At 44.7% G+C, this 22230-nt stretch overlaps 1 protein-coding gene and 1 pseudogene across 1 annotated transcript; both read right to left on the bottom strand.

The window, feature by feature from the left end:
* Positions 1–15861: 15861 nt before the first annotated feature.
* Positions 15862–17207, bottom strand: LOC9658118 (annotated as a pseudogene).
* Positions 17208–18968: 1761 nt separating this feature from the next.
* On the bottom strand, positions 18969–21158 carry LOC112341278. The gene is made up of 4 exons (XM_024661175.1): positions 20101–21158; positions 19804–20053; positions 19442–19738; positions 18969–19391 (listed from the first exon to the last, which is right to left on the bottom strand). Exons 1-4 carry the CDS (start codon positions 21145–21147, stop codon positions 18994–18996), a joined length of 1992 nt encoding a protein of 663 aa, XP_024516943.1. The 5' UTR covers positions 21148–21158; the 3' UTR covers positions 18969–18993.
* Positions 21159–22230: the final 1072 nt, after the last annotated feature.

Below are 22230 nucleotides of genomic sequence, written 5' to 3'. Positions count from 1 at the left end.
GGTAAATGCCTAGAGCGTCACTTCCCCGGCTGTGAAGCACCAGCTAAGCCCCCATGCGACTGAGCTCACCCACGTTCAAACACGAGGGAATTTTGCCCGCCCGGATCCGGACTCAACGGTTACAGCACAGCAAGGGGTGTGTGCTTGGGAGGGGGTGCGAACACCCCACTGCCCCAAAACACACACAAAAGCGAGAGGCTAGCCCGAGCTGTGGCGCACCACACATGTTGGTCGTCCGAGTCTTCCGGTTCTGCCGGAGCATTGGCCAGGACCCGTCACAAGCACATGTGTTGCACCACAGCAATAGGTGTGCAGCCCTCTACCAAAGGCACACACCACCCCACATCAGGAGGATTAACTGCCAGCCAGCCCACCACCACCGCACGCAAAGATCCGAGTCTCCTGGCTTTCACCAGGACCCGTCCCAATGCGCATTGTGGTGGCGAGCAGGGAGTGTGATGTTGCAGGTAGCAAAAGCAGAGCCACGAGCCAAAGCCAGAAGCCAAAGCCCACTTTGAGCTCGCCCCGCACGCAGTATACCACGTGAAGAGCACTCGCTCGCCCGGATTCGGACCCGGACTCGGACTCCGAGTTCAACTCGGACTCCACCTCGGCTACCCGACCTCCAACACCCACACTATCCCTACTATACTTTTGGAACCCCCCACAGCCCCCCCCCCCTGGGAGACACACGCTTTGGGCTTTCACCCCACAGCATGTATTAGTGTTCGGGCTTAGAATCTGGAAGTGCTGCGACTTCTGCAACATCAACAATGAAAAAGTGGTCATTTTTTCTTACTTTTTTTTTTCGAGTGTCACGAGACGACTCCTAGGAGCGGATGACACGTGGCACACTGTTCATGCCATGTAACATGTGCCGTTTTTAGTGGTTTTTCAAGGTAAGAGTCACGTGACATATTTCGAGCTTGGTGTCATGGTAGTAAATGTAGTGTTGCCAACTCATATTTCGGCTAAAGTTGGATGTTTTTGAGTTGTTTTTTTTCGTAGTAACTTATATCGCCACGTGTTATTCCACGTGCTCTAAAGATGGCACACGGGCTCAATGTATGGAACGCAACACTATGCCATGTGCAAGTGTAGGGTTTAGGGTTTAGGGTAGGGTAGGGTTTGCCACGTGGCATACATTTTGAGCAATTTATATGCCATGAGCTATACCTTTTAGAAGGTGGCATTCAGACGGATGGTTTGGATGAGGTGGCATGCCACATGGCATACTTTTATGTACTTATAGCATGCCACGTGGCAAACCCTTGGAGAGGTGGCATCTTGGAGGTTGCATGCCACGTGGTAAACCCTTGGAGAGTTGGTACCTATGGATGCCACGTGGCAAACCCTTGGAGAGGTGGCATCTTGGAGGTTGCATGCCACGTGACAAACCCTTAGAGAGGTGGTACCTATGGATGCCACGTGGCAAACCCTTGGAAAGGTGCATCTTGGAGGTTGCATGCCACGTGACAAACCCTTGGAGAGGTGGTACCTATGGATGCCACGTGGCAAACCCTTGGAAAGGTGGCATCTTGGAGGTTGCATGCCACGTGACAAACCCTTGGAGAGGTGGCACCTTTGAGGTTGCATGCCACGTGACATGACATTGGAAGGTACCTCTTCTGCACTTGTATGCCATGTGGCATACCTCAGGCCCTGGATATGTCGGGCCCCGGACATGTCGGGCCCCAGATATGTCGGGCACCCGATATGTCCGGCCCCAGATATATCGGGCCCCGGACATGTCCGGCCCCGGACATGTCGGGCACCCAGACATATCCGGGCCCCGACATATCCGGCCCCGGACATGTCGGGCCCCGGATATGTCGGGTCCCAGAGATGTCGGGTGTAAGCCACAAATTTTTCCTTTCCAATTTGCCAGCTTACCTCGCCTATCCGACCAACTCCGCCTTGGCTTGTGCTAAGTTCCCTCGCCAAGGTTCTCGCCTATGGTGCCAGCTCCTACTTGGTTTCAACTACTTACTGCACGAGCAACGGAGTGTTAGCCATCCATCTACGGATTCCCAAATCTCTCCCAATCCCCCTCCCCGGGTTAGACTGGACTTAAGGTTCGGCTACACTCCCCGCAGGCACAAGCAGCCAAGCACACCAAGCCTCCAGATTCCTAACACCCCAAGGTATCACAAGGCTTGATCATGGGACCCTCTAAATCCCAAGCCTTGGGTGCAGCACTTGCTTCGGGACGTCGGGGCGAAACACCGTGGCCTAACGGCCCGGTATGGGTACCTCTACCCCCCCTCTTCCATCCCGAAGGAAAGGCCCAAGCCCCCGGAAGGGCGAGGACCAATGAGCCACAAGGTACTCAAGTGGGGCACCACTCCACCTGAGCCGGGAGCACCGCAATCGGTTTCCCTTTCGGGAGTGGGAGCTGCTCTTGAGCACTTCCTTGGATGGCCCCTCCGGCACCAGCCAAGTCCACGCTCACTCCCACCCAAGGCCCCTCGGTCCCAGTCCCAACCTCAAGTCGGTTTGGAAGCCCAACTGGAGAGTCCCTTCTAAACTGGTTCCTGGACCTCACTATCCCTACTATACTTTTGGAACCCCCTGCAGCCCCCCCCCCCTGGGAGACGCACGCTTTGGGCTTTCACCCCTTGACCCGTATTAGTATTTGGACTTAGTCTCTGGCTCGATCTCGGACCCGATTTCGGATCCGACTTCGGATTCGGGTTCGGACTCGATCACGGACTCGATCTCGGACCCGATCTCGGACCCGACCTCGGACTCGACCTCGGACTCGGTCTCGGACCCGATTTCGGATCCGGACTCCGTCTCGAACTCGGTCTCGAACTCGGACTCGAACTCGGTCCCCGAGTCGGTCTCGGATTCGATTCCGGACTCTATCTCGAACTCGGTCCTAGAGTCGGTCTTGGACTCGATCCTCGACTTGGTCCCATCCGATGAACTCTTTGTCACTTCGGTCAAGCTTTTGGGGATCCTTTAGCCTACGACATCTCGGGGAGTCGGTTCCTTACAACTCCACCACCCATAGAAGAAGTTCGATGCCCACATCGAACGTCTCGTTTTATCCTACGACTTGTTGTCCATGTCTCCGGGGGCATCCCCCCACTTAGCGGTGTGCCTAAGTTAGCCTCCCCGGCCAAGAGCCCATGACAACGGAATATAGGTGTCCCTATATTCCTCACCTCACCACGCCCTAGTATAGGGTCGGGACTTGAACCCAGCCTTGCTTTACTAGGGGGTTGGGACTCGAACCCAACCTCCGTAGAATACGTCTACGGATTCGACATCCCCGCAGGGAGTCGGGCGTAGTGCCCTACGCCTGGTCGACCTATCCAACCCATGCTAATTAGCTTACCTTTGGCGCGCCTTCGGGTCCCAACATATGCCATTTGCTCAACTTTGCAAATTGATATTTTTAATTGAATTTTGCATAAGTACATAAAGTTCTGCCTTGCAGAAATTCCTCCACTAGATCTCGTGCGTTCGCTAGGTTCTCCTCCGGTTCCCATGTTGCTTCGCAGTGTGGAAATCCTTTCCACTTCACATGGAACTCTCTCACCTCGCGTCCTTGTCGCTTGCTCTTGCGCGCATTGAGGATGGCCTCGACTTCGTATTCCTCTTCCCCTTGGATAACCTCAGGTAAAGGTCTCACTTGGTCCTTGCGAAGCGGATCCTCAAAGTACGGCTTGAGTAAGTTCACGTGGAACACTGGGTGCATCTTCCCCATCTCTCGAGGAAGTCGGAGTCGGTAAGCCACTTTACCGATTCGTGCCTCAATTTCATAAGGCCCCGCGAACCTGCTTAAGGAACTCAAGATCAATTCATTTACAGGAATACATGCGTCTTTACCTTTGGGTCAACTTTCGGCTGATCCAGCTTGGTAGTCTGAGGTTCTTGGTGTTCAGCCACACCTTCTCCCCAGCTTGGAACTCCACATCCCGACGCTTTTGGTTCGCGTACTTAGTTTGCCTTTGTTGAGCCCGTTCCAAGGAATCCCTCACTAGATTCCAAATGTTGAGTCTTTCCGCCGTGAATGCCTCCACTGCGGGTAACTCTCCATGATACTCGGCCACGCCGAGTTCCACAGGACCTTCAATAGCTCGCCCATTGATGACTTCCCATGGACTCACCCCGATGCTTGAGTGTGGTGAGTTGTTATAACACATTTCCGCAAGTCCCAAATGACTTACCCAGTCGGTCTGGTCTCCCGAGACATAGCATCGCAAATAATCCTCCAGCTGCCTATTCACCCTTTCCGTTTGTCCGTCTGTCAAGAAGTGTTAGTGCCATCAATCTTGACTTAATACCCATTACCTGTCTGTGGGTGATAGGCTGTGCTGAATTTCAATTTGGTGCGATACTGTTCTAGGAGTGTCCTCCAGAACCTACTAGTGAAGATCTTATCTCGATCTGAGATAATCTCTTCCGGCCTTCCCCGCACTCGAACCACTTGTTCAAAGAACAGCTTCGCCACACCTTCCGCATCCACGTCCGTTGTGGTGGGTATGAAATGTGCCATCTTTGAAAATCGGTCCACCACCACGAATATCGCATCAAACCCCTCGCTTGGGGGTAGTCCCGTGATGAAGTCCATCGTAAGACATTTCCACGGGCGATCTGGAATTGGGATGCTTTGCAACAAGCCCCCACTAGCCTTAGTCACGTCTTTGTACCCTATCTGGATCACTTCGTGGTCGTCTATATCGACGACATCCTGATCTATAGCGAGACGCTAGAAGAGCATGCCGAACACTTGGCGAAGGTGTTTGAGAAACTAAGGGAACACAAGCTGTATGCTAAAGAGAGCAAATGTGACTTTGCTCAACAAGAGGTAAAGTTTCTCGGGCATGTGGTGGGCCAGGACGGGCTCAAGGTGGACCCGGAGAAGGTCCAAGCGATCCAGGAATGGGAGCGACCATCGAATGTACATGAGTTGAGGGCGTTCCTGGGGCTATGCAACTACTATCGAAAGTTTATCAGACAATTACCATCCTCAGCCAAGGCACAGGGCCACCAAGACCAAGTCAAGATCAGTGAGAGCTCACTACTCTCATAGAGTCTAAACAAAATGCAAGGTGCAACCTGCCACCGAGCATAATGCTACAAAAAAAAAAAAAAAAAAAAAGGCATAAGGGTCACCTTTCTTAGAAAAGTGCAACGGCCACTTTTCTACATCAACTCCAGACTCTATCCAACCTAATTGCTTTAGCCCCAAAAGTCAGCATCCCTTTCGGGCCGCATTATACAAACTACCTATCAAGGTTTAAGCTAACCAAAGTCAACTCCAACCCCTTCACTAGTTTGTACTGGCTTACAAAAACGGAAAGGTTTTCGGACAAAGTGATCAACAGATCAGCCATTGGAAAAGCCTAAGAAAATTTGTGGAAAATTTCCATCCTAGAGAAAGAATGACTCTCAGTCCAGGATTGCAAACTTTCAAGACTCAACCAACTTCATCCTACAAACAACTTCACATAGGTTCACCTCGACACAGATTCTTATGATCCATAATATGCTTAAGCATCAAACATCTTTTTGCCCATATTTCCGATATCCAACTCTGACATCCGCAAAATGCAAAATGAACATCCAAAGCTTGATCACGAAGACCACATCTTCAGATATCCATATTGCACTAACGCTCTTCTTCAATCACTTTCAAGATCCAATGTGAAGCCAAAACACTAACAAGAAAAATGACATGGAAAAATCAAGGTCCAAGGAAAATTCCTCATCACTTGAAATAACAATGCCACTTCCACTAACACAAGTGCTAGCAATGTTAATGCCTCAACTACACATCTTCTCCATCCAACAATTTACTCCAAGTGCTAACGGATCAACCGACAAGCTATAGCAAATGAATGCTACAACCCTTTTCCAACACCTAATGGGCAAACTCAAGGAAACAAGGTACCTACTTAAGCTTAGCATAATGAACCACCATCGAGAATCCAGTCAAAGCTACTACAATGCTACTTCATGCAAGTAGGTTAGCTTCTCCATCAACCACTTTGGGGTTGATCATCATTTAACCAAGCAACTTCGTAAACACATTGCTCATTATCACATGGATATGATATAGAAATCACAATGACTTGATCATCAATTGAGCAATACCACGAGCAATGCCAATGTCATTATTTCAAGGGTTTATGTGAGTATCAAGTGCTAACTCAATTCGACAAAATGCAACATAAATGCCACACTCCACCGATAGAGATTTACAACACCCAACATCACTAACTTTTGTTCAGAACACGGACAAGCTCATGCCACTCTCTTTCCGACCAAACTCAACACTAATCCAACACCAAGCTACTCAAGGAGCAATAGCAAGGTTCCCCGAAAAAGAATTGAGCATTGCAACCCAAGTCTTCCAATAGCAAGCTTAGACAAAATGGTTTAGCGCTTCACCGCTATCCAGCCCACAACTCACCATTGTAAAACCACCATCTCCAACATGCATCAAGATAGGGACTCTTGATTGCATGATGTGAACACAAGCAATGAGTTAACACCTCGTTGCAGATCATCTCTCCAAGAAGAGAAAATGATTTACGTATTTGATCCTTCGTCCCCGATGACTCTCTTTTCGGTCTCATCTTTGACCAAACCTCAAGCTTGCTTTCGCACTGCCTTCAGTCCAATCCAAGAAAAGTTTATGAGAGAGCACGGCAATAATTACTTGAATCAATTGACTCATCCCTATAGTCTTGATTGATCCACTTGTAATTATGCCTAGGAAGGATCCACTAGTGCCGTGCTAAACAGCTACGGACCAGCCTATTTGCCACTCATAGCAAACCCAGGGAGGTTTGCTTTCACCCATGGTACATGGAACAACTCATGGAACCAACGATAGGCTAACATTAATCCTGCCAACTCAAAGTGTAACCTCAAGTTGCTAATGTTCCTCACTCACGCGCTCAAGCTCAAACTCGTGCAAACGGAACATCTCCAAACCATCCTATGAGCCCAAGCACAAGCTCACATCATAAGGTACAACAAGGTAACAATATCCATACCCAAGGAACCAATTGCGAAGCCTTTGCACCCAAACGTGTACCCACTCGGATCATCGTTTTCATCTCTGCGTATGCAACAAGACTAGTTGCCCAATCCCATTGAATAGTACTCGCTTAGACTCATTCTCTAATACCAAATGTAGCGCACGTGGTTTTGACCCTTTATCCTATGGCGATTTACCATAGGATACCACCACGAAGCGGAACCTAAACCCTCTTTGAGCCACGTGATAGATGCCACGTGTCACATACCACGTGTCCGTGCCACGTGTCCATAGGTACCCGAGGTTCAGGGCCTTGGGCCACTGAACGAAAGAACGGTGCCAAACTCCCAAGCGTGTCGCCAAGGAGTGATGGAACCAGACCATGGAGCAACTCCCGAGCATATAGCCCAAGGAGCAAAGGGACAGGAGCCCAGAGTGACTTGGAACAGTCCTGGAGCAACCAGCATCCCAATGCCAGGACCAGCACGCAAAACGGAGCCAAACGGAGTCTGGCGCTATTTCGGCATACCGGTGGCCTAACGTGAGGATATGGGTACTCCACCAGCTAGCATGGAATGAAACTTGGGCTTAGACCCAAGCCGGACGCAGAACAAGGACAGGCACGCAAGCGGGAGCTAGACTATGCCTCAGGTTGGTCGGCCATGCCCGACCTACCCACTATCCCTACTATACATTTGGAACCCCCCATAGCCCCCCCCCCCTTGAGGAACACACGCTTTGGGCTTTCACCCCAAGCCTCCCTTAGTATCAGGAGTTAGTCTCTGGGACAAACTCGAAACTTACTAAATATGGAATGTCCTTAGATTGCGAATTTGGACACGGGACGAACACCATTGTGTTCAGGCCGATCTCTACATTCCGTAGATATGCCAAATGAGCAAATCTGGACACTTTCCATAAATAGCATCTAGGACAAATTGAGACTAACACAAAGGGCATGATAGCGAGGGTGTTTGGCAGACACGGTAAGCTATCATCCAGCGATATTGAGGGACCAATCTCAATACGCGAGGGTTCTTGTCAAGCCAGTGCAAGACAGAGCAAAAGAGAACTAAAAAGCCGGGCCAAGTATGCTTGGCCAAATAGACACTTAGGAATTCCGTCCTTATGCTCATCCGGCCAAGTACAGATGCTAAGTCCAGTTTACTAACACTTGAACAAGAGGGGCTGATAAAGGGTCCAGCAATACCAACCTCCTGCCATCGTGGCAGTAAGGAAAGAGTGTCCGTAAGGACTGGTCGACAGGTAACTTTCGATACCCGAAGTCACATTTGCGACAAGAGCTGAAGGACATTAAAAAAACTTGATGGTAGTTTATATACTAATTTTTAATCTAGAGAATGAGGGTTATTTATTATAACACTACCCTAAACCCTACAAATTCTTGAAATATCATAGCTTTCTTGTAAACATAAGAGCTTCTAGAATTCTAGATTATCGTGTATACACATGCTTTATCATTTTGATGAAAACCTACTCCATTACACATATATTCTTTTCTATACTTATGCCATTTTTTTAGGGAAATAGTTTACAAGGAAATATAGACTACATTATAGTGGTGAGGCACGTTGGTACACTAGCATTCTCTTGTGTGAAATTGTCTTTCAATCTTGGAAATGTAGATAGAGTTGATTTTTAATGTGATATTACTTTTAAGTCTTTCAAAAGATTTCGATTGCTATTATTATTATTCATAAACAATTCTTGAAAACTCTTATTAGGGATTCACTGCAAAAATATACTTTGGTCTTCTCATATGGGAGGATTGAGGTAAGTAACATAGTTTTATATGAATTAATATATAAATTACAAATGCCATAGAAAATTTTATGGAGTAGATTTGTTGGTGCTTTTCACCGTGCTATTCATTTCTTCATTTCTCTTACTATAGATTATTGTTTTGGAAATAACAGATGCATTTTAATTAAGTATTTAGGGTTTAGGGTTTAGAGCATTTTTATCAATGGTGATAGTAGTCTTCACATTAACGACTAGAAATGTAATATAGAAATTGTAGTAGTGAAATGAAATTAAAATTCTCACATTCATTTACATTACAACTTTTACTCACAGATCTTTTATTTTTTTACTTCTCATCTTCTCAAGAACCCCAGAAAAATCTTTTAAATGAAGGAATAATATATAAATGTATATTATTTTGACTGACATAGATTAATAATATCTACCTGTCAAAATGTGTCAAAAACCAAGAAAACCAAAATGTAATAATTGTAAAAGTAGTTCATAGTAAAATAATATAGCTTAAAAAAAATACATTCTTATAAACTTTATCTTTTCTAAAGGACTCAATTTTATGAAAATATTTAACCCAAGTACTTACGTTTTAATATTTTAAAGTTTGTTAAACCTTCATTTCTTCAATTTAGATTTCCTTTGTAAGACTTCTAGTTAACTACATTGACTTGAGTTGACTTGTGCTGAGTTGAGCTCAACTCATTACCTCAACTCAAATTTACACCACCCTTAAATAATAGGATAAAAAAAGGCTTTACAGAAGAAAAGATGATTTACATGTTTAATCCTTCGTCCTTGATAACTCTCATTTTAGTTAACTTGACTGCATTCACATTATCTTCAATCCAGCCTAAGAAAATTTTATAAAAGAGCATGACAACAATTAATAAACTAATCCTTACAGTTTTAATTGATCCACTCATAATCATGCTTAGAAAGGATCCACTAGTATCATGCTAAACAATTACAAACTAATTTATTTACCACTCATTGCAAACCTAAAAGAGGTTTACTTTTACCCACGGTAACATAGTAATAACTTATGATAACCATTGATAGGCTAGCATTAATTTTGCCAACTCAAGTTGCTAATGTGTTTCACTCATGGGCTTAAGCGTAAACTCATACAAATGAGCAAATTCATCCTATGAGCCCAAGTGTAAATTTATATAATATGGTATAAAATGATAACCAAAATCCATACCCAAATGACACATGCAAAGTCATAGTGACCAAATATGTACCTACTTAAATCATCATTTTCATTTCTATATATGCAATAAAATTAGTTGCCCAATCTCAATGGATAATACTCACTGAAATGTAATTTTTGATACCATATATACACACCTTATTTATCTCCTTTTAAGCTAATTAGAAAAGGGACTAGCTGGGATCCCAGCTCCGCTGGGAGAAGTACAAAATATTTTGGGCACATTGAATTTTTAAGCATTTTAGCGTCAAGAGTAAGCATTTTAATTTTAATTTTAAAATAATCAGTTGAAAGTTATAGCTGTAAGCTCTAGAAAGCAAGGCTTTGTAATTAATCAAAACTGGCTTCTTTTATTCTACAAGTTTTGTGCTTGAAATGAAAGCAAATGCCTACATAAAAAGTTCCAAGAGATTCTAAATTCATCATCCTGGAGATGGAACATAAGATATCCATAATTAAAAGTTACAACATCTATTTGAAAGCTTGATATCGAGGGAGGGTGTTCTAGCATAACCCACTTGGTTTTAAATTAAAGGACCAGGATAAAAACAGAAGTGTTCAAAGGCTTGTTTTTTCTTCTAGATTTCCTGTCCAAGTTTTAACCAGTGAAGTTCTACAGAATCTTAGATTTTTTCCGTGACTTACTGTAAAGTGGCAAGAAGAAATTGAAGAGAGGTGGTGGAAGTTTACTGAGGACCCAAGCAGCTTTATTCTACTCAACATGGATATTGAGTTCAGAGTCATCGCCTTTGGAACACATCAAAGGCAGCCTGGGGGTTCTTCTTGCAGAGGAACTTCTTGCATGCTCTCTTTTGATCACAAAGCATTTGATGTTAAGAAACTTCTAAAAGAGAGAAAGAAATGCAAAATCTAAGACATAATAGTGTTAGGCCATAAAATATAACTTTTTGAACAAAGCAATGCTGATAAGTGAGATCTGTGAATTTTAGTTTCCTGTTGTACATACTCGAAAATTTGAGAGTTAAGTTATCCAGACTATTATAAAGCAAGAAAGAGCCAAACCATATAAAGTGTAAAAGAGTTGGACTTTTGTAAATCTTTGACGAAGGCAACACAGATACATGAGACCTGGTGACTCTTTAATTTTCAAACCCGCAGGGAGAACAGAGGTAAGATTCCTTCCAAACCATGAAGAAAAATCACAAATGCATGGCTTGCACTCTCCTGCTCTTGCTTTTGGTTGTGCCTGCCATTGTTTTTCTAGCCCGCCATCACCACCACCGCTCAGCCAAACAAAACCCACCAAGCGAAGAAGCTCTGGAAGTGTGGGACGAAGTCTCCAAGCTCTCACAGCATGATCTTAAGTGTCTGGCACTCTTCATCTCCCCGCTCACCACAATCTCCACCAAAACCTATAGATGCCTGCAGCTGGAAGTCATCTCCAAACTTCCAACACTTGAGCCCTCCTCAGTGTATAAGGAAGACACCACCTCCGCTAACAAACACCTTATGGTTGTGTTCCGGGGCACCTCCACCCAGGCAAACACATGTGTCAATCGGATCCTGTTTGGAGAGCTACCAAGGACGTCACTTACAAGTCCGAGCTCTTGCCTCTCCACCTATTCCAACCAGACCTCGACTACATCTCCCACGGTGTGAGCTACACACACCAAGTTGTGGAGGTGTGTCCAAACGCATCGCTTCTACTCATTGGGTGCCAGACTCACAGTTCTCATCTAGGCATCGCTCGCTGGACCTGCTGCTGTTGTTGCTGTCAGCAGCCTGGGAGCTGGAGGCTCACTGCAGTTGTGGTCCTTTCAGCTCTCTTACGAGATGAATCGTAACATGGCTGTGATTGGAAATGGGTGGGATTCCGTGTTCACGGTGTCATGGGACAACATTGGCACGGTTTGTTTGGTGTAGCACCAGGGAGCATTGGACAGTGTGGCTTGTTCAGTGAGTGATGGGAGCTCCTTCCAGGCACACAGCCCGAATGGGATTCTCGATAAACTACAGATAGGAGACAAAATATACGTGCTTAGTGCATTAGAGAGCAAGTGTGTGCTAGAAAAACTTACTGTGCATCTGTGAGGTGTTTGTGACTTGCAATAAACAGCCATCCTGGATTTGCTAGAATGCAAACACATGCTTGAAGAACCATCACAATGTTAGTCATTTTATAAAAAAAACAAAGCTCACTGGTTTCTGTTGTATTGATCATGATGCCATTGATCAGCTTCACTGGACTGGAGAAACATCACAAGGCACCTTGGATTCACTTGAATGTTAGAGTACTTGGAGAAGTAGCACATTGGTTTTTTCTTCTGAGCAATACCTGTATCGTTCAGAAATTCTGAACACTCTATTTTAGACACATTTGAGGTCGCATCAGTTAAAGCCTCCATGTTGTGCTTTGCATCTTTGACAAAATCAAAAGCTTATTGTAGCTTTAACTATAAAGCCTGAATAACATTTTGCTTCTCCACAGCAAAATGGCTTGGTGGATAATCTGGCAAGGAAGTCTCTAAAATCCGTTCCATTTTCATTGCTGTAGCATCAAGTGTCACATCATCTTCAGAGTTCCTTGTCCACCCTCAATTCATTGTAGTAGTTGCATTTGCCATCTCAACTTCCACTTTTGCACACTGACATCCATTTTTTTTTATCTATAGCCAGCAATGTATTGTTTTGAGAAACCTGTTCAACTCACATGTGTCTTCAAGTTCTTCCGTAATCTTCAGTACCTCCTGTTCGGTCTTAGATTTTTCTGTCTCATCAAACCCCACAGTCTTCTCTTAGTAGCAGATTTCTTCTTTTCCTTCTCAATTCAAGCTGTATGGCTGTACTGTCATCACTTTTGTATTTTGCTGTTTCAAGAAAGCTTGTTGATTAACACTAACTGCAGGCTTTCCATCTGCTCACATAACTCATTTTCTTCCTGCATTAAACAATATTAGCACCTCCACGTCCTGGCCAACAATCTTCAGGTGGGTTGACATATTCTTGTCATCGTATACACACATGTATATGGTAGGCGTGTAATTTTTTATTTCTTTCTTGATTCCATTACACTTTTATCCAGCTGAGGGACTGTATCTTCATTTATAAGAGAAACGTTTCAAACAAAAAAAGAGAGCTACTCATAGTAAGTTAATAGTTTTACAAAATGGAGAAAAAGAAGAAAAAATTCACCCAGATTGCCAGTGTTCAACTGTTAATGGCAATGAAGGTGAACCTTGAAAGCTGCAAGAAGATGGCAGAGATCACTGGGCATGTCTCTGCAGTAACAATTCTCACATCAGCAAAGGAAGAGAAAAACTTTCTCAAAGCAAGAAAACAAAAAAAAAAAACGAATGTAGACATTAAATGTTTCTTCTCTTATCTACATTATCTTAGAGCTTAAACAATGGAATTGCCAGCAGTTTGAGATTCTTTGAAACAGTAAAGTATTGTCTTTTGGGGAGGAGAACCATGCAGAACTTCTTACACTCCTGACACAAGAAATAATAAAAGAAATGAGAAGATCATACAAAAGAATTATGAGTAATGAAGAACAAAGATTGATACCTTTGGTTTGGTGATGTGAGGAGGGCAGTAAGGATATGGCAGCGCCTCAAAGTTTGGTCTCTACCAAATTGCCACAAACTCTTCAAACTGGAAGAAATGGAAATGAACAAAACCAAAGTTCTTTATATCTTCATGTATTTCCATCATACCTGTCCCAGGCTGGATTGAAGCTGCCATTGGTTGCTCATGAGCTTCCTCTTCAATCCTTCCACCTCTAGTTAGCAGATTTATCAAAGTTAGCAGAGTGAATGATGAAAGAAACTTCTTTACTGTTTTTCTCCAGACTTGAGTCTTCCTCCGGGAAGCTTGAAAAAACGTAATTCCACTGCTTGTGGGCGATGGCAGACCCTACAAGATCTTTTTCCCTGTCCTTCGTGAGATCTTCATCCCTGTCCCTCGCACCAACCTGCTCACTGACACTGGCTTTGCCACTACGTACATGTGAGAAATACCTGGTGGAGAATTCTCATGCAACCTTGAGATCTTCTCGCTGGTGATGCTGCTGCTGCTGCTGTGATTCCGACTTACAAATTAGCTCTACCATTGGGACTTCTAGACAGTCAAGGGCAGGAGACACTTTATAAATAATGTAGTATTACAACACAAATACAATTGAGTCTGGCACCAATTCACTTAATTTGTCCAGATATGGCCATGGCCACTATTCTTTGTTTTTCTTAGTTCTCTCTTTCTCTGCGAGTTGATGAAGTTGGATTGGATCCTACCTAGTGTGTCACAATAATTGATACACGTCCATGGGTGTGACGATGCTCCTTGTCTCCAGACTAATTGGATTTGTACAGCACCATGCCCCTGTAGAGAAACGCATGCTCATTAACCTGCTCTAGAGCACCGTAACCACAGTGAAGCTCACCTTGCCACTGGGTTGAGCAGAAGTGATAGAGCAAACCAGTGACCTCATCAATCTCTGCTGCTCGTGGGTGAAGGCCGACCCTGCAAGATCTTCGTCCTTGTCCCTTGTGATATCTTCGTCCCTATCTCTCGCACTGACCTTCTCACCTGGCTGCTACGTAATTCCAAACTCCTGGTGGAGAATTCTCATGGCCTTAAGATCTTCTCGCTGGTGATGCTGCGGCTGCTGTGATTCCAACTCCAAATCTCCTCTCTCTCTCTCTCCAGCCACTGCTGTCGTTTATCAGATACCGATATGTAGTGGTGCTCAAATTTTGTATCCTGGATCCACATGAGAATGATGTGATAGCAAAGAGCAAGACTTACCTGTAGCATTAAGTCGAATCTACCATTGGGACTTCTAGATAGCCTTTCTGTCACCATACTACCATAAAAAAACTGTGACAAAACCATACCCCAACCGAAGAATTTCCTCTAGCTTTGACAACAAACTTACAAAGCACTATGATTACCTGTATCCCAAGATATTCACTGACTTTCTCCCAAAAAGAATAGATATCAGAGGTTCCACTCTGTAATCAGGACGAAAGGATAAATTTAAACACTGGTCACACAGAAGTATGTTGATACCTATAGGTGACAGGATCGTATGGGTGAAATATGTTCATCATTTGCCTGCATGCTGGCTCTTTTTCTTCAATGCCTTCATCTTCCCAGTACTCATGACCTGTTCTTATGCAAACACATTCAAACGACATTGCAAAGACCGTAAATCATACATATACCCACTCGAAAGTATACATTCTGGAGACCCAGAAACAGTGGCGACTCAACTGTGAAAAATGCGAGAAAGAAACTTATCAATAGTGAAGAATCAAGGAGCTTGCTCTACTTGTTTTGTTCCCAATGCTGCACAGTGACACGAGAGAGAGTCAAACATAAAACCCTCAGATATGAACAGCCATAACCGTTATAAGAGAGTATTCCATCAAAACCGTCCATCTAAAAAATCCAAAGGTAAGAGAATATCTGTCCCCCGATGCCAATAGCACTTTTAAATAAAGAAGTATGATAATTGCTTGATGAGAGAGTTCTTAGTGGTTATTTTATCTCTATATATCACTTAAAGTTTCAAGAATTCACAGTGATAATATATATTCAAATCTCATTCCATGATCATATACACTATAAATAACTATTGCAAAAAAAAAAAGAATGAAAAAGAATACAAAGAAAAGAAAGGAGAGAGAAAAAAGTTCTAGCATTAAGGAAAACTATATGGGGAAAACTTGATGATACTTCTAGGGAACTCTTCTAAAGCTTCTCCAAATTCATTGTAGATTGGGAATGATATTTATTTTTATCTAGCTATATAAAACCTAAAAGACTGCTTACAAAAACTAAGATACAATTCTATTTTATAAGACTTCTATATCTAAGCTAATTAAGAATTTTTTTAGAACAAAAATTTAACTGTAAATGATTTTTAATTTTGTAGCATAAATTTATGGCTGAAACATCCACCCTTTTAGAATGCGATCCAGCAAAATTGAGCTTAGAAGGTATCATACAGAGTAGCGATTTCTCGCCTTCGAATCACCACGCTTGGCATCCTCCTGGAAAAAGTAGGAAGAAAAAGTGTAGCGAGTGGAAAGAAAGAGAATAAAGGGATTCTTACGTGAAACATGAAGTTGATCTTGTCCTGATACTCGAGAAATTCCTTCCATTGCCTTCCAATGCTCATCTGGAATCACCCAAAACAGGAAAACTTTTAGAGACAAGGCAAAGAACCTTACAAAACTTGCTCAAGGAAAAAAGTGGTAAAGCTAAGAACAAGAAGAAACTTGCTAGAGCTTTGCGAAAGAACCACTCGAAGCTTGCTAAGGAAAAATTGAAACCCGGTAAAGCTTCGCCCAAAACAAGGAAACTTTTCAGAGGTCGAGCAAGGACAAGGCAGGACTCGTAGAAAAAAATGATCGCCAAAGAACCATGCTAAAGGAAAATTCGAAATTTGGTGAAGCTTGCTAGAGAACAAGAAGAAAACCTGGAGGCTAGAACACTATCGCAGCGGAGAGAAGGAAGAAGGAGAGATCTTTTACCTGGGCGGCTTCGTTGTTGGCCGTCTTGGTCCACAAGGAGAGCTTATCTCCTCTCGGCCTCACGCTCACCACAACGCCACAGATCTCATCGCCCTCATCGAATTGCTCACCGATCAAAGCCAGCAGCTGGAAGAGCAAGAGCGTCAAGAGAAAAGCCACGATGAAAGGCGAGAAATCTCTCCTATACTCACAGTGTTTAGCCAGAACTGATCCAGCGCTTGCTTGCTGCCTCGCGGTGGAGCCGCAGTCCATTTCCCCCCATTCGCACACCTCGGATCTTCCCACTCGGGCTTGATTCCCTCCTTGAAGCAGTGGAAGTCCGCCCCACTGATCAATCGCCCCGGCTGCACGAGATTATTGTAGAGGCTGCAAAGAAATAGAGGCGCATTTGTAACTTAGATCCTTCGAATCGAATGAAATGACTAGAAAGGGGCATGGATCGGCCGAGGGAGCTTACCACCAGAAATCTTCGACCGTGCTCACAGTGTAGACCGCCCGCAATGAGCTTCCCCACTGCTGCTGCTTGTTCTACCGCTAGGGTTATCGAACCAAAACGTCCACGAGTGCTCCAGCGGATGCTTCTCCTTGGCGATGGAGACACCACGATTTCCCCCTCGTCGCGCTCGCTCGCATCCACCGGCATCGCCATCGTCGGCGCCTTCTCGATCTCCACCATTGGGTAAAGGGAAATAACCTCGCCTCCCAAGAACCCTATATCTTGTAAATTCATTGAACCCTAAATCCTTATTTCTCTGAACCCTAAATCTATGGGAGTTTGAGCTGCATGCATGCTCCGAAGTTAATAGTAGGAGCATTCAGGCTTAAGACGGTCCCGTTCCTTGTCAAGTGACACAAACTCAGATTCATTCCATGGTTCCCCCATGAACCGAGGCTTGCACCGAGATCCAGTGAGACCTCTTCCATGTCAGGCTTCAAATCACGCTCGACATAAGGTGATTCATTTACAGGCACCGCCACCTACCTGAAAAGAACGCATGTCAAACAAGATCTAGAACCTCGCAGCCTTGTACCTTTCACAGCTCGCGTGGAGATCTTCCTAGACTGTCGATATGGTTGCTTGGAGGGAGCAAGAGCACATCCCTTATCTTTATCCAGGTGATTGAAGAGCTGCGCCCAGGTCTTGAGGACCTTGACAGCATTCACAAGAGCTTGGATGGAGGACGGGTGTCTCAACGCAACCGTGATCTGACCCAACTTGCGAACACCGCATTGTTCTTCATCAGGGCTTAAACATGTACTTTTTGGCATCAAGACCTGCAGCACAGAGTTTTGTTAAAACTTAACTGCTATAACAGTACACTAAGCTTACCTGCGGCAATCAAGGCGTTCTCAAGATCCCCTTCATAATAGCAACACCGTCAGATATGTGAACGCGAGTACACAATCACCCTTGCACTTGTAAATTGAAGGTAGTCTCTTCACCTTTGCGCACTTTAAATGGTACCAATGCTCACAGACGTTGCATTTTATCCAATCCACTCTGAACTTCCTTCCTCAGTCTTTGTTTTGACAAGCATGACAATAGACATCGTCCATCTGGATTGCAAAATGTCAATCCAAACGCAAGGTGCTTACCAGTGGTACGCCCATGAGCGACTGCAAGCACAATGACATATTGCTCGAAAACAGAGCCTCGCAAGGTAGCATACTCTGGAACGGGCTCCGAAGCTTGGATGAAGGCTCTAAGCTGGTCCTGATACTCCATAAGTAGGTACTGAGCATAAGCGTTCGCCACCTTATCAGAACAAAATGAATAATGGTGTTTGTCGAATCTCCCTGCTAAATGAAATGGAAAAGACACCAAAAGACGTTCTTGGCGTTTGCCTTATCTTGCAACACGGCACGGACGTTCTCTAGTTTGGTATCGACCAAACATCGATGTACTTCCGCCCGAAAGTCTTGTCCAGTAAGCTTTTCCGCGTCCCAGGCCCAGAGGAAGCGGGGAATTCCCCCGAACCACGAGTATGCCCTCTCGGCAGCATTAGCTCTGCCTCTCTCTTTGGCAAGTGCTTGGTCCGTTCCTTCCGAGGCAACGAGGGCGAAAAACTCTTCCTTGTCCACACAGGCATGTAGCGCGTCACTTTAGTTTGGTGTTGTTAATGTCAGGAGAGGCGGCGACCAGAAGCCCGATGAATCGCGAAGTGTTGACGTTCTGGTCGATCAGATGAACGTAGACACACGGTTTCGTAGACGATGATTCTGAATCCCAACTCGCTCGAGGAAATACCACAAAAACGACCCCGGAATTGCCGTTCAAATGGCGCGGTGTTCCGGTTCAATACCTTCCTCACATAGAGCTGCTCACAGCTCTTGTGAAATGCCGACGCATGAGAAACCTCGTGGCGTACATGGAGCCACCACCTCGGCGTGCCTATAGGAGCACCTCCAAGAATCCTAAGCCCTTTCCTTTGTTCATTCTGAACATAACTTTTAAAAACCAAACCAAAAAAGTATGAAAAATGAAAAAGCAAACTAATTTATTAATCCACTTCCATATCATCTAGTCTTTCACGCTCTGCTTCGAGACAAGCCAGCATCTCTTGGTTGGTGGTATTGGCCGCAATCTTGTACATCTTGCACAATGCCTGCAAACGCTTGCGCTTCTGCCTACCATCTGCAAGGTTGCAGATCGCTTCCAGAGCATCCAACTCATCTCCATCAAAAGCCAAGTTCTGCCTGCAATATCTGACTTTTTCCTGCTCGAGAGACTTCTCCGGTTGTTCGACAATATCCTCCGAGCATTCTATGCAGCCCAGAGCCTCCTCCCAAGTCTCCGGCAAGTTCGGATCTAGAGAAACAGCATCCATGTCGTTGGGTGCAACCTTCGCTACATAAGGACTACCAGATACTGGAACGGCGACCTTACACTGTACGATCCCTGGTAAAGAAAGATGACATACATACTTAGTGTTCATATGAAACGCTCACCTTTGACAGCTTTCTGAGCAACCTTTCCAGATGAACGGTATGGCTGGAACTTGAAATTGGAGTAAGAATCCGGTGGTACGAAAAAAGCCAGTAGAGTGTCATCGTTGTTGTTATCCTGATAGAACTCGTCTCTCCAGGCTTTGAGAGCCTGCTGTGCCTTGATCGTAGCCTCAAGAACCGGCCTGTGATTAGTACGAGCGACGGTAGCCTGTCCCAACGTGCGTGGTAACAATACAAAATCAAAGACAGCATTGTTCTTTTTGAGAGGCCTCCACAGATACTTGATTGCCTCTTCACCTGCACAAGAGAAAAGCGGCTAAACGGAGAAGAGGAAAGATAAAAGCATTACAAAAAACACCAACCCGCTGCGAGTAAAGCGTCTTCCAGATCACCTTCATAGTATCGTAGCAAAAGGCCGGAAGGAGATACAACCTGAGCATTTGGCTCACCTTGGCAGTTCCGACACTTGTAGTTAAAATCAAACTTGAATTTGATGCCGACGCATTTGGTATGGTACCACTTAAGACAGGTCCCGCACTGAATCCAGGGGACCTTCTTATTCTTGCCTCGATCATCCGAGCGGGAACAATGCTGGCAATAAGCAGTGTCAACCTGCAGAGCCACTAAGTAACGCTTCCAAGAGTGAAAAATAGCCTTACCATCGGCATCACCATAATGTCGTGTTCCAACGCCTGGCTGACCACGTACTGCTCGAAAACGAAACCTCGCAGCGCTGAGTACTCGCTGAATGGCTGAGAAGCCTCCAGAAAGCTGCGGATCTTATCCACGTTGGTTGTACACAGATACTCAGCATAAAGACTTGCCACCTTCTCCGAGCAAAACGTGTAGCGGAAACGTCTGAAGCGGGTTCCGGGCGTCACGTTGAAGTGAAAGAGCCTCCACGAAACGCCCGCTGAGTTTTGCAGGATGACACTCACGTTCTTAAGCTTGGTGTTTGCAAGGCACTTCATCACGTCCGAACGAAAGTCTTCCTCTGTGAGTGTTCCGTCCTCACGATCCCACAAAAATCGTGGGATGCCCCCGAACCAAGAGAAGGCCAAGTTGGCAGCCTTTACCTTTTCATCTACCTCGTCCGCTTCTGGCCCGGGTAACTTGTCCGCCTGCGACTTCCACAGCTTGACAAGCAAATCGAACTCTGTCTTGTCCCAGGGAGGCAGATAGCGCGTGTAAGTCCGACGGACTTTCCTGATGCTTTTGGTGTTATCGTCGTCTGGCGAGGCAGCAACAACAGCTCGGTTTCCAATGGGTCGGCCGGGAGAAATTTTTTGGTCGATCAGATGGAAGGTAACTTCAGAAGACTCGATCTCGTCGAAGGAATACTCCGTTTTGGCCACCAGCCGAAGAGCGCCACGGCGAAACTCCCACAGGCGAGTGTCGGTCTCGTAGAGAATGACCGACTCTGGCCTATCAATGCCAGTCCGGATGATGAAATACCACAGGAACGCAGACTTGCCCACGCCAGAGTTCCCATTCACATGACACAGACCGAACTTGCGTGACTCGAGGACAGTTAGAATCTCCTTGTAGAGCCCATCAAAAGCTTCCCTCACAAACAGGACCTCGTTACTAAAAGCAATCGACCTCACACCTGCCTCAGGAAGCTCGAAAGTCATACCGGACGCATACGATTCCGGCCCTTTTCTTCGGATTTCCGCCCACCACTGCGCCGCGGCTGCCACCGCCATAGCCCTAAACCCACAGTTTTCTTTTCTTTTCTTACACCATGGCAGCATTTCAATGGAGAAAGCTCAAGAGTATGGCAAACAGATTGAAGCATTTGCCAAGAAGATTAACATTACACAGATGGTAAGATAGGAATGTTTGTTTTTTTTGTTTTTTCCTAAAAAAAACTATGAGTAATGTGCATGGAGGGGAATGGAGGTAGTGCAATGCTCCCTTAAGTTGGAGTTGATGGGTGGTAAGCATGGAGAATTTCATGCCATTCAAAATTATGTTCACAAATGCATGTTTTAATATCTTTATTGGTTGTGAAGTTTATGCTTTATCTATCATCTTTAATTTGTATCTTTCTTATGTGAGTTTGCCATCTTTATATTGATGTAAGGGACTTGAGTTAATCATGAAATCAATAGAGGTACACTGCTCTTGCTTAATATTCATCTGTAAAGCATTTATAATTTCCCAGAGATATAAAAGGCCCTTCCTCTAACGAGGTATAATTTTGAATCTCACTGTGCAATAAACTTGAGAGGAGTATACAATCTCTAGTGATAGTAATGCTATTACTATTGTGAAGTTCACTCCTCACTACCATGTGGACAATCCTTTTAAACTGGGATTATTGTTTTTAGCCTTCCATCACATTATATAAGTGTAATGCCACCACACCAATCCTATAATGTCATACTAATATAGTTATACCTTTGTTGCTCTCCATATGGAATTCATGATTAAAGGTGAGTTACTCCTTTCACATTTGGGCTAATGCCACATTTATGCACTCTAGTAAATTAACCTAATGTAGCCACTAACACTTGTTATGCCCCTCAAAACACCTATACACTTGAGTGGCAGTGCTTTAAGTGCTTTGATCATAATGAAGCCACAACCAAAGCAAAGAAGGAATCAGCCAACACAATTATATTGTGTAAATTAAAATTTCAATATGCCATTGAAAGTGTTTTGTTGCTAATTGAATTCAAATGAATAATTGAAAAGTGAAGAAGTTTTATGTAAAAGACTTAATCAATGAGTGAAGAACTTTTGCATATGATCTCAAACTACTAAAGTGGTGTTATAATGAAGTG

The sequence above is a fragment of the Selaginella moellendorffii genome, unplaced genomic scaffold, assembly GCF_000143415.4.
Source record: "Selaginella moellendorffii unplaced genomic scaffold, v1.0 SELMOscaffold_80, whole genome shotgun sequence".
Lineage (NCBI taxonomy): Eukaryota > Viridiplantae > Streptophyta > Lycopodiopsida > Selaginellales > Selaginellaceae > Selaginella > Selaginella moellendorffii.
Note: the sequence above shows the minus strand (reverse complement) of the source record. Positions and strands in the feature narration are given on the sequence as shown.

What these genes read in the sequence shown, in the direction of transcription:
- LOC112341278 (XM_024661175.1), bottom strand. Translation starts at nt 21,147, where the DNA reads ATGGCGGTGGCAGCCGCGGCGCAGTGGTGGGCGGAAATCCGAAGAAAA. An exon ending in ACATTATGGTGATGCCGATG is followed by an intron (nt 20,054 to 20,100) that starts GTAAGGCTATTT and finishes GTGGCTCTGCAG; the next exon opens with GTTGACACTGCTTATTGCCA. An exon ending in TGCTCAGAAAGCTGTCAAAG is followed by an intron (nt 19,392 to 19,441) that starts GTGAGCGTTTCA and finishes TTTCTTTACCAG; the next exon opens with GGATCGTACAGTGTAAGGTC.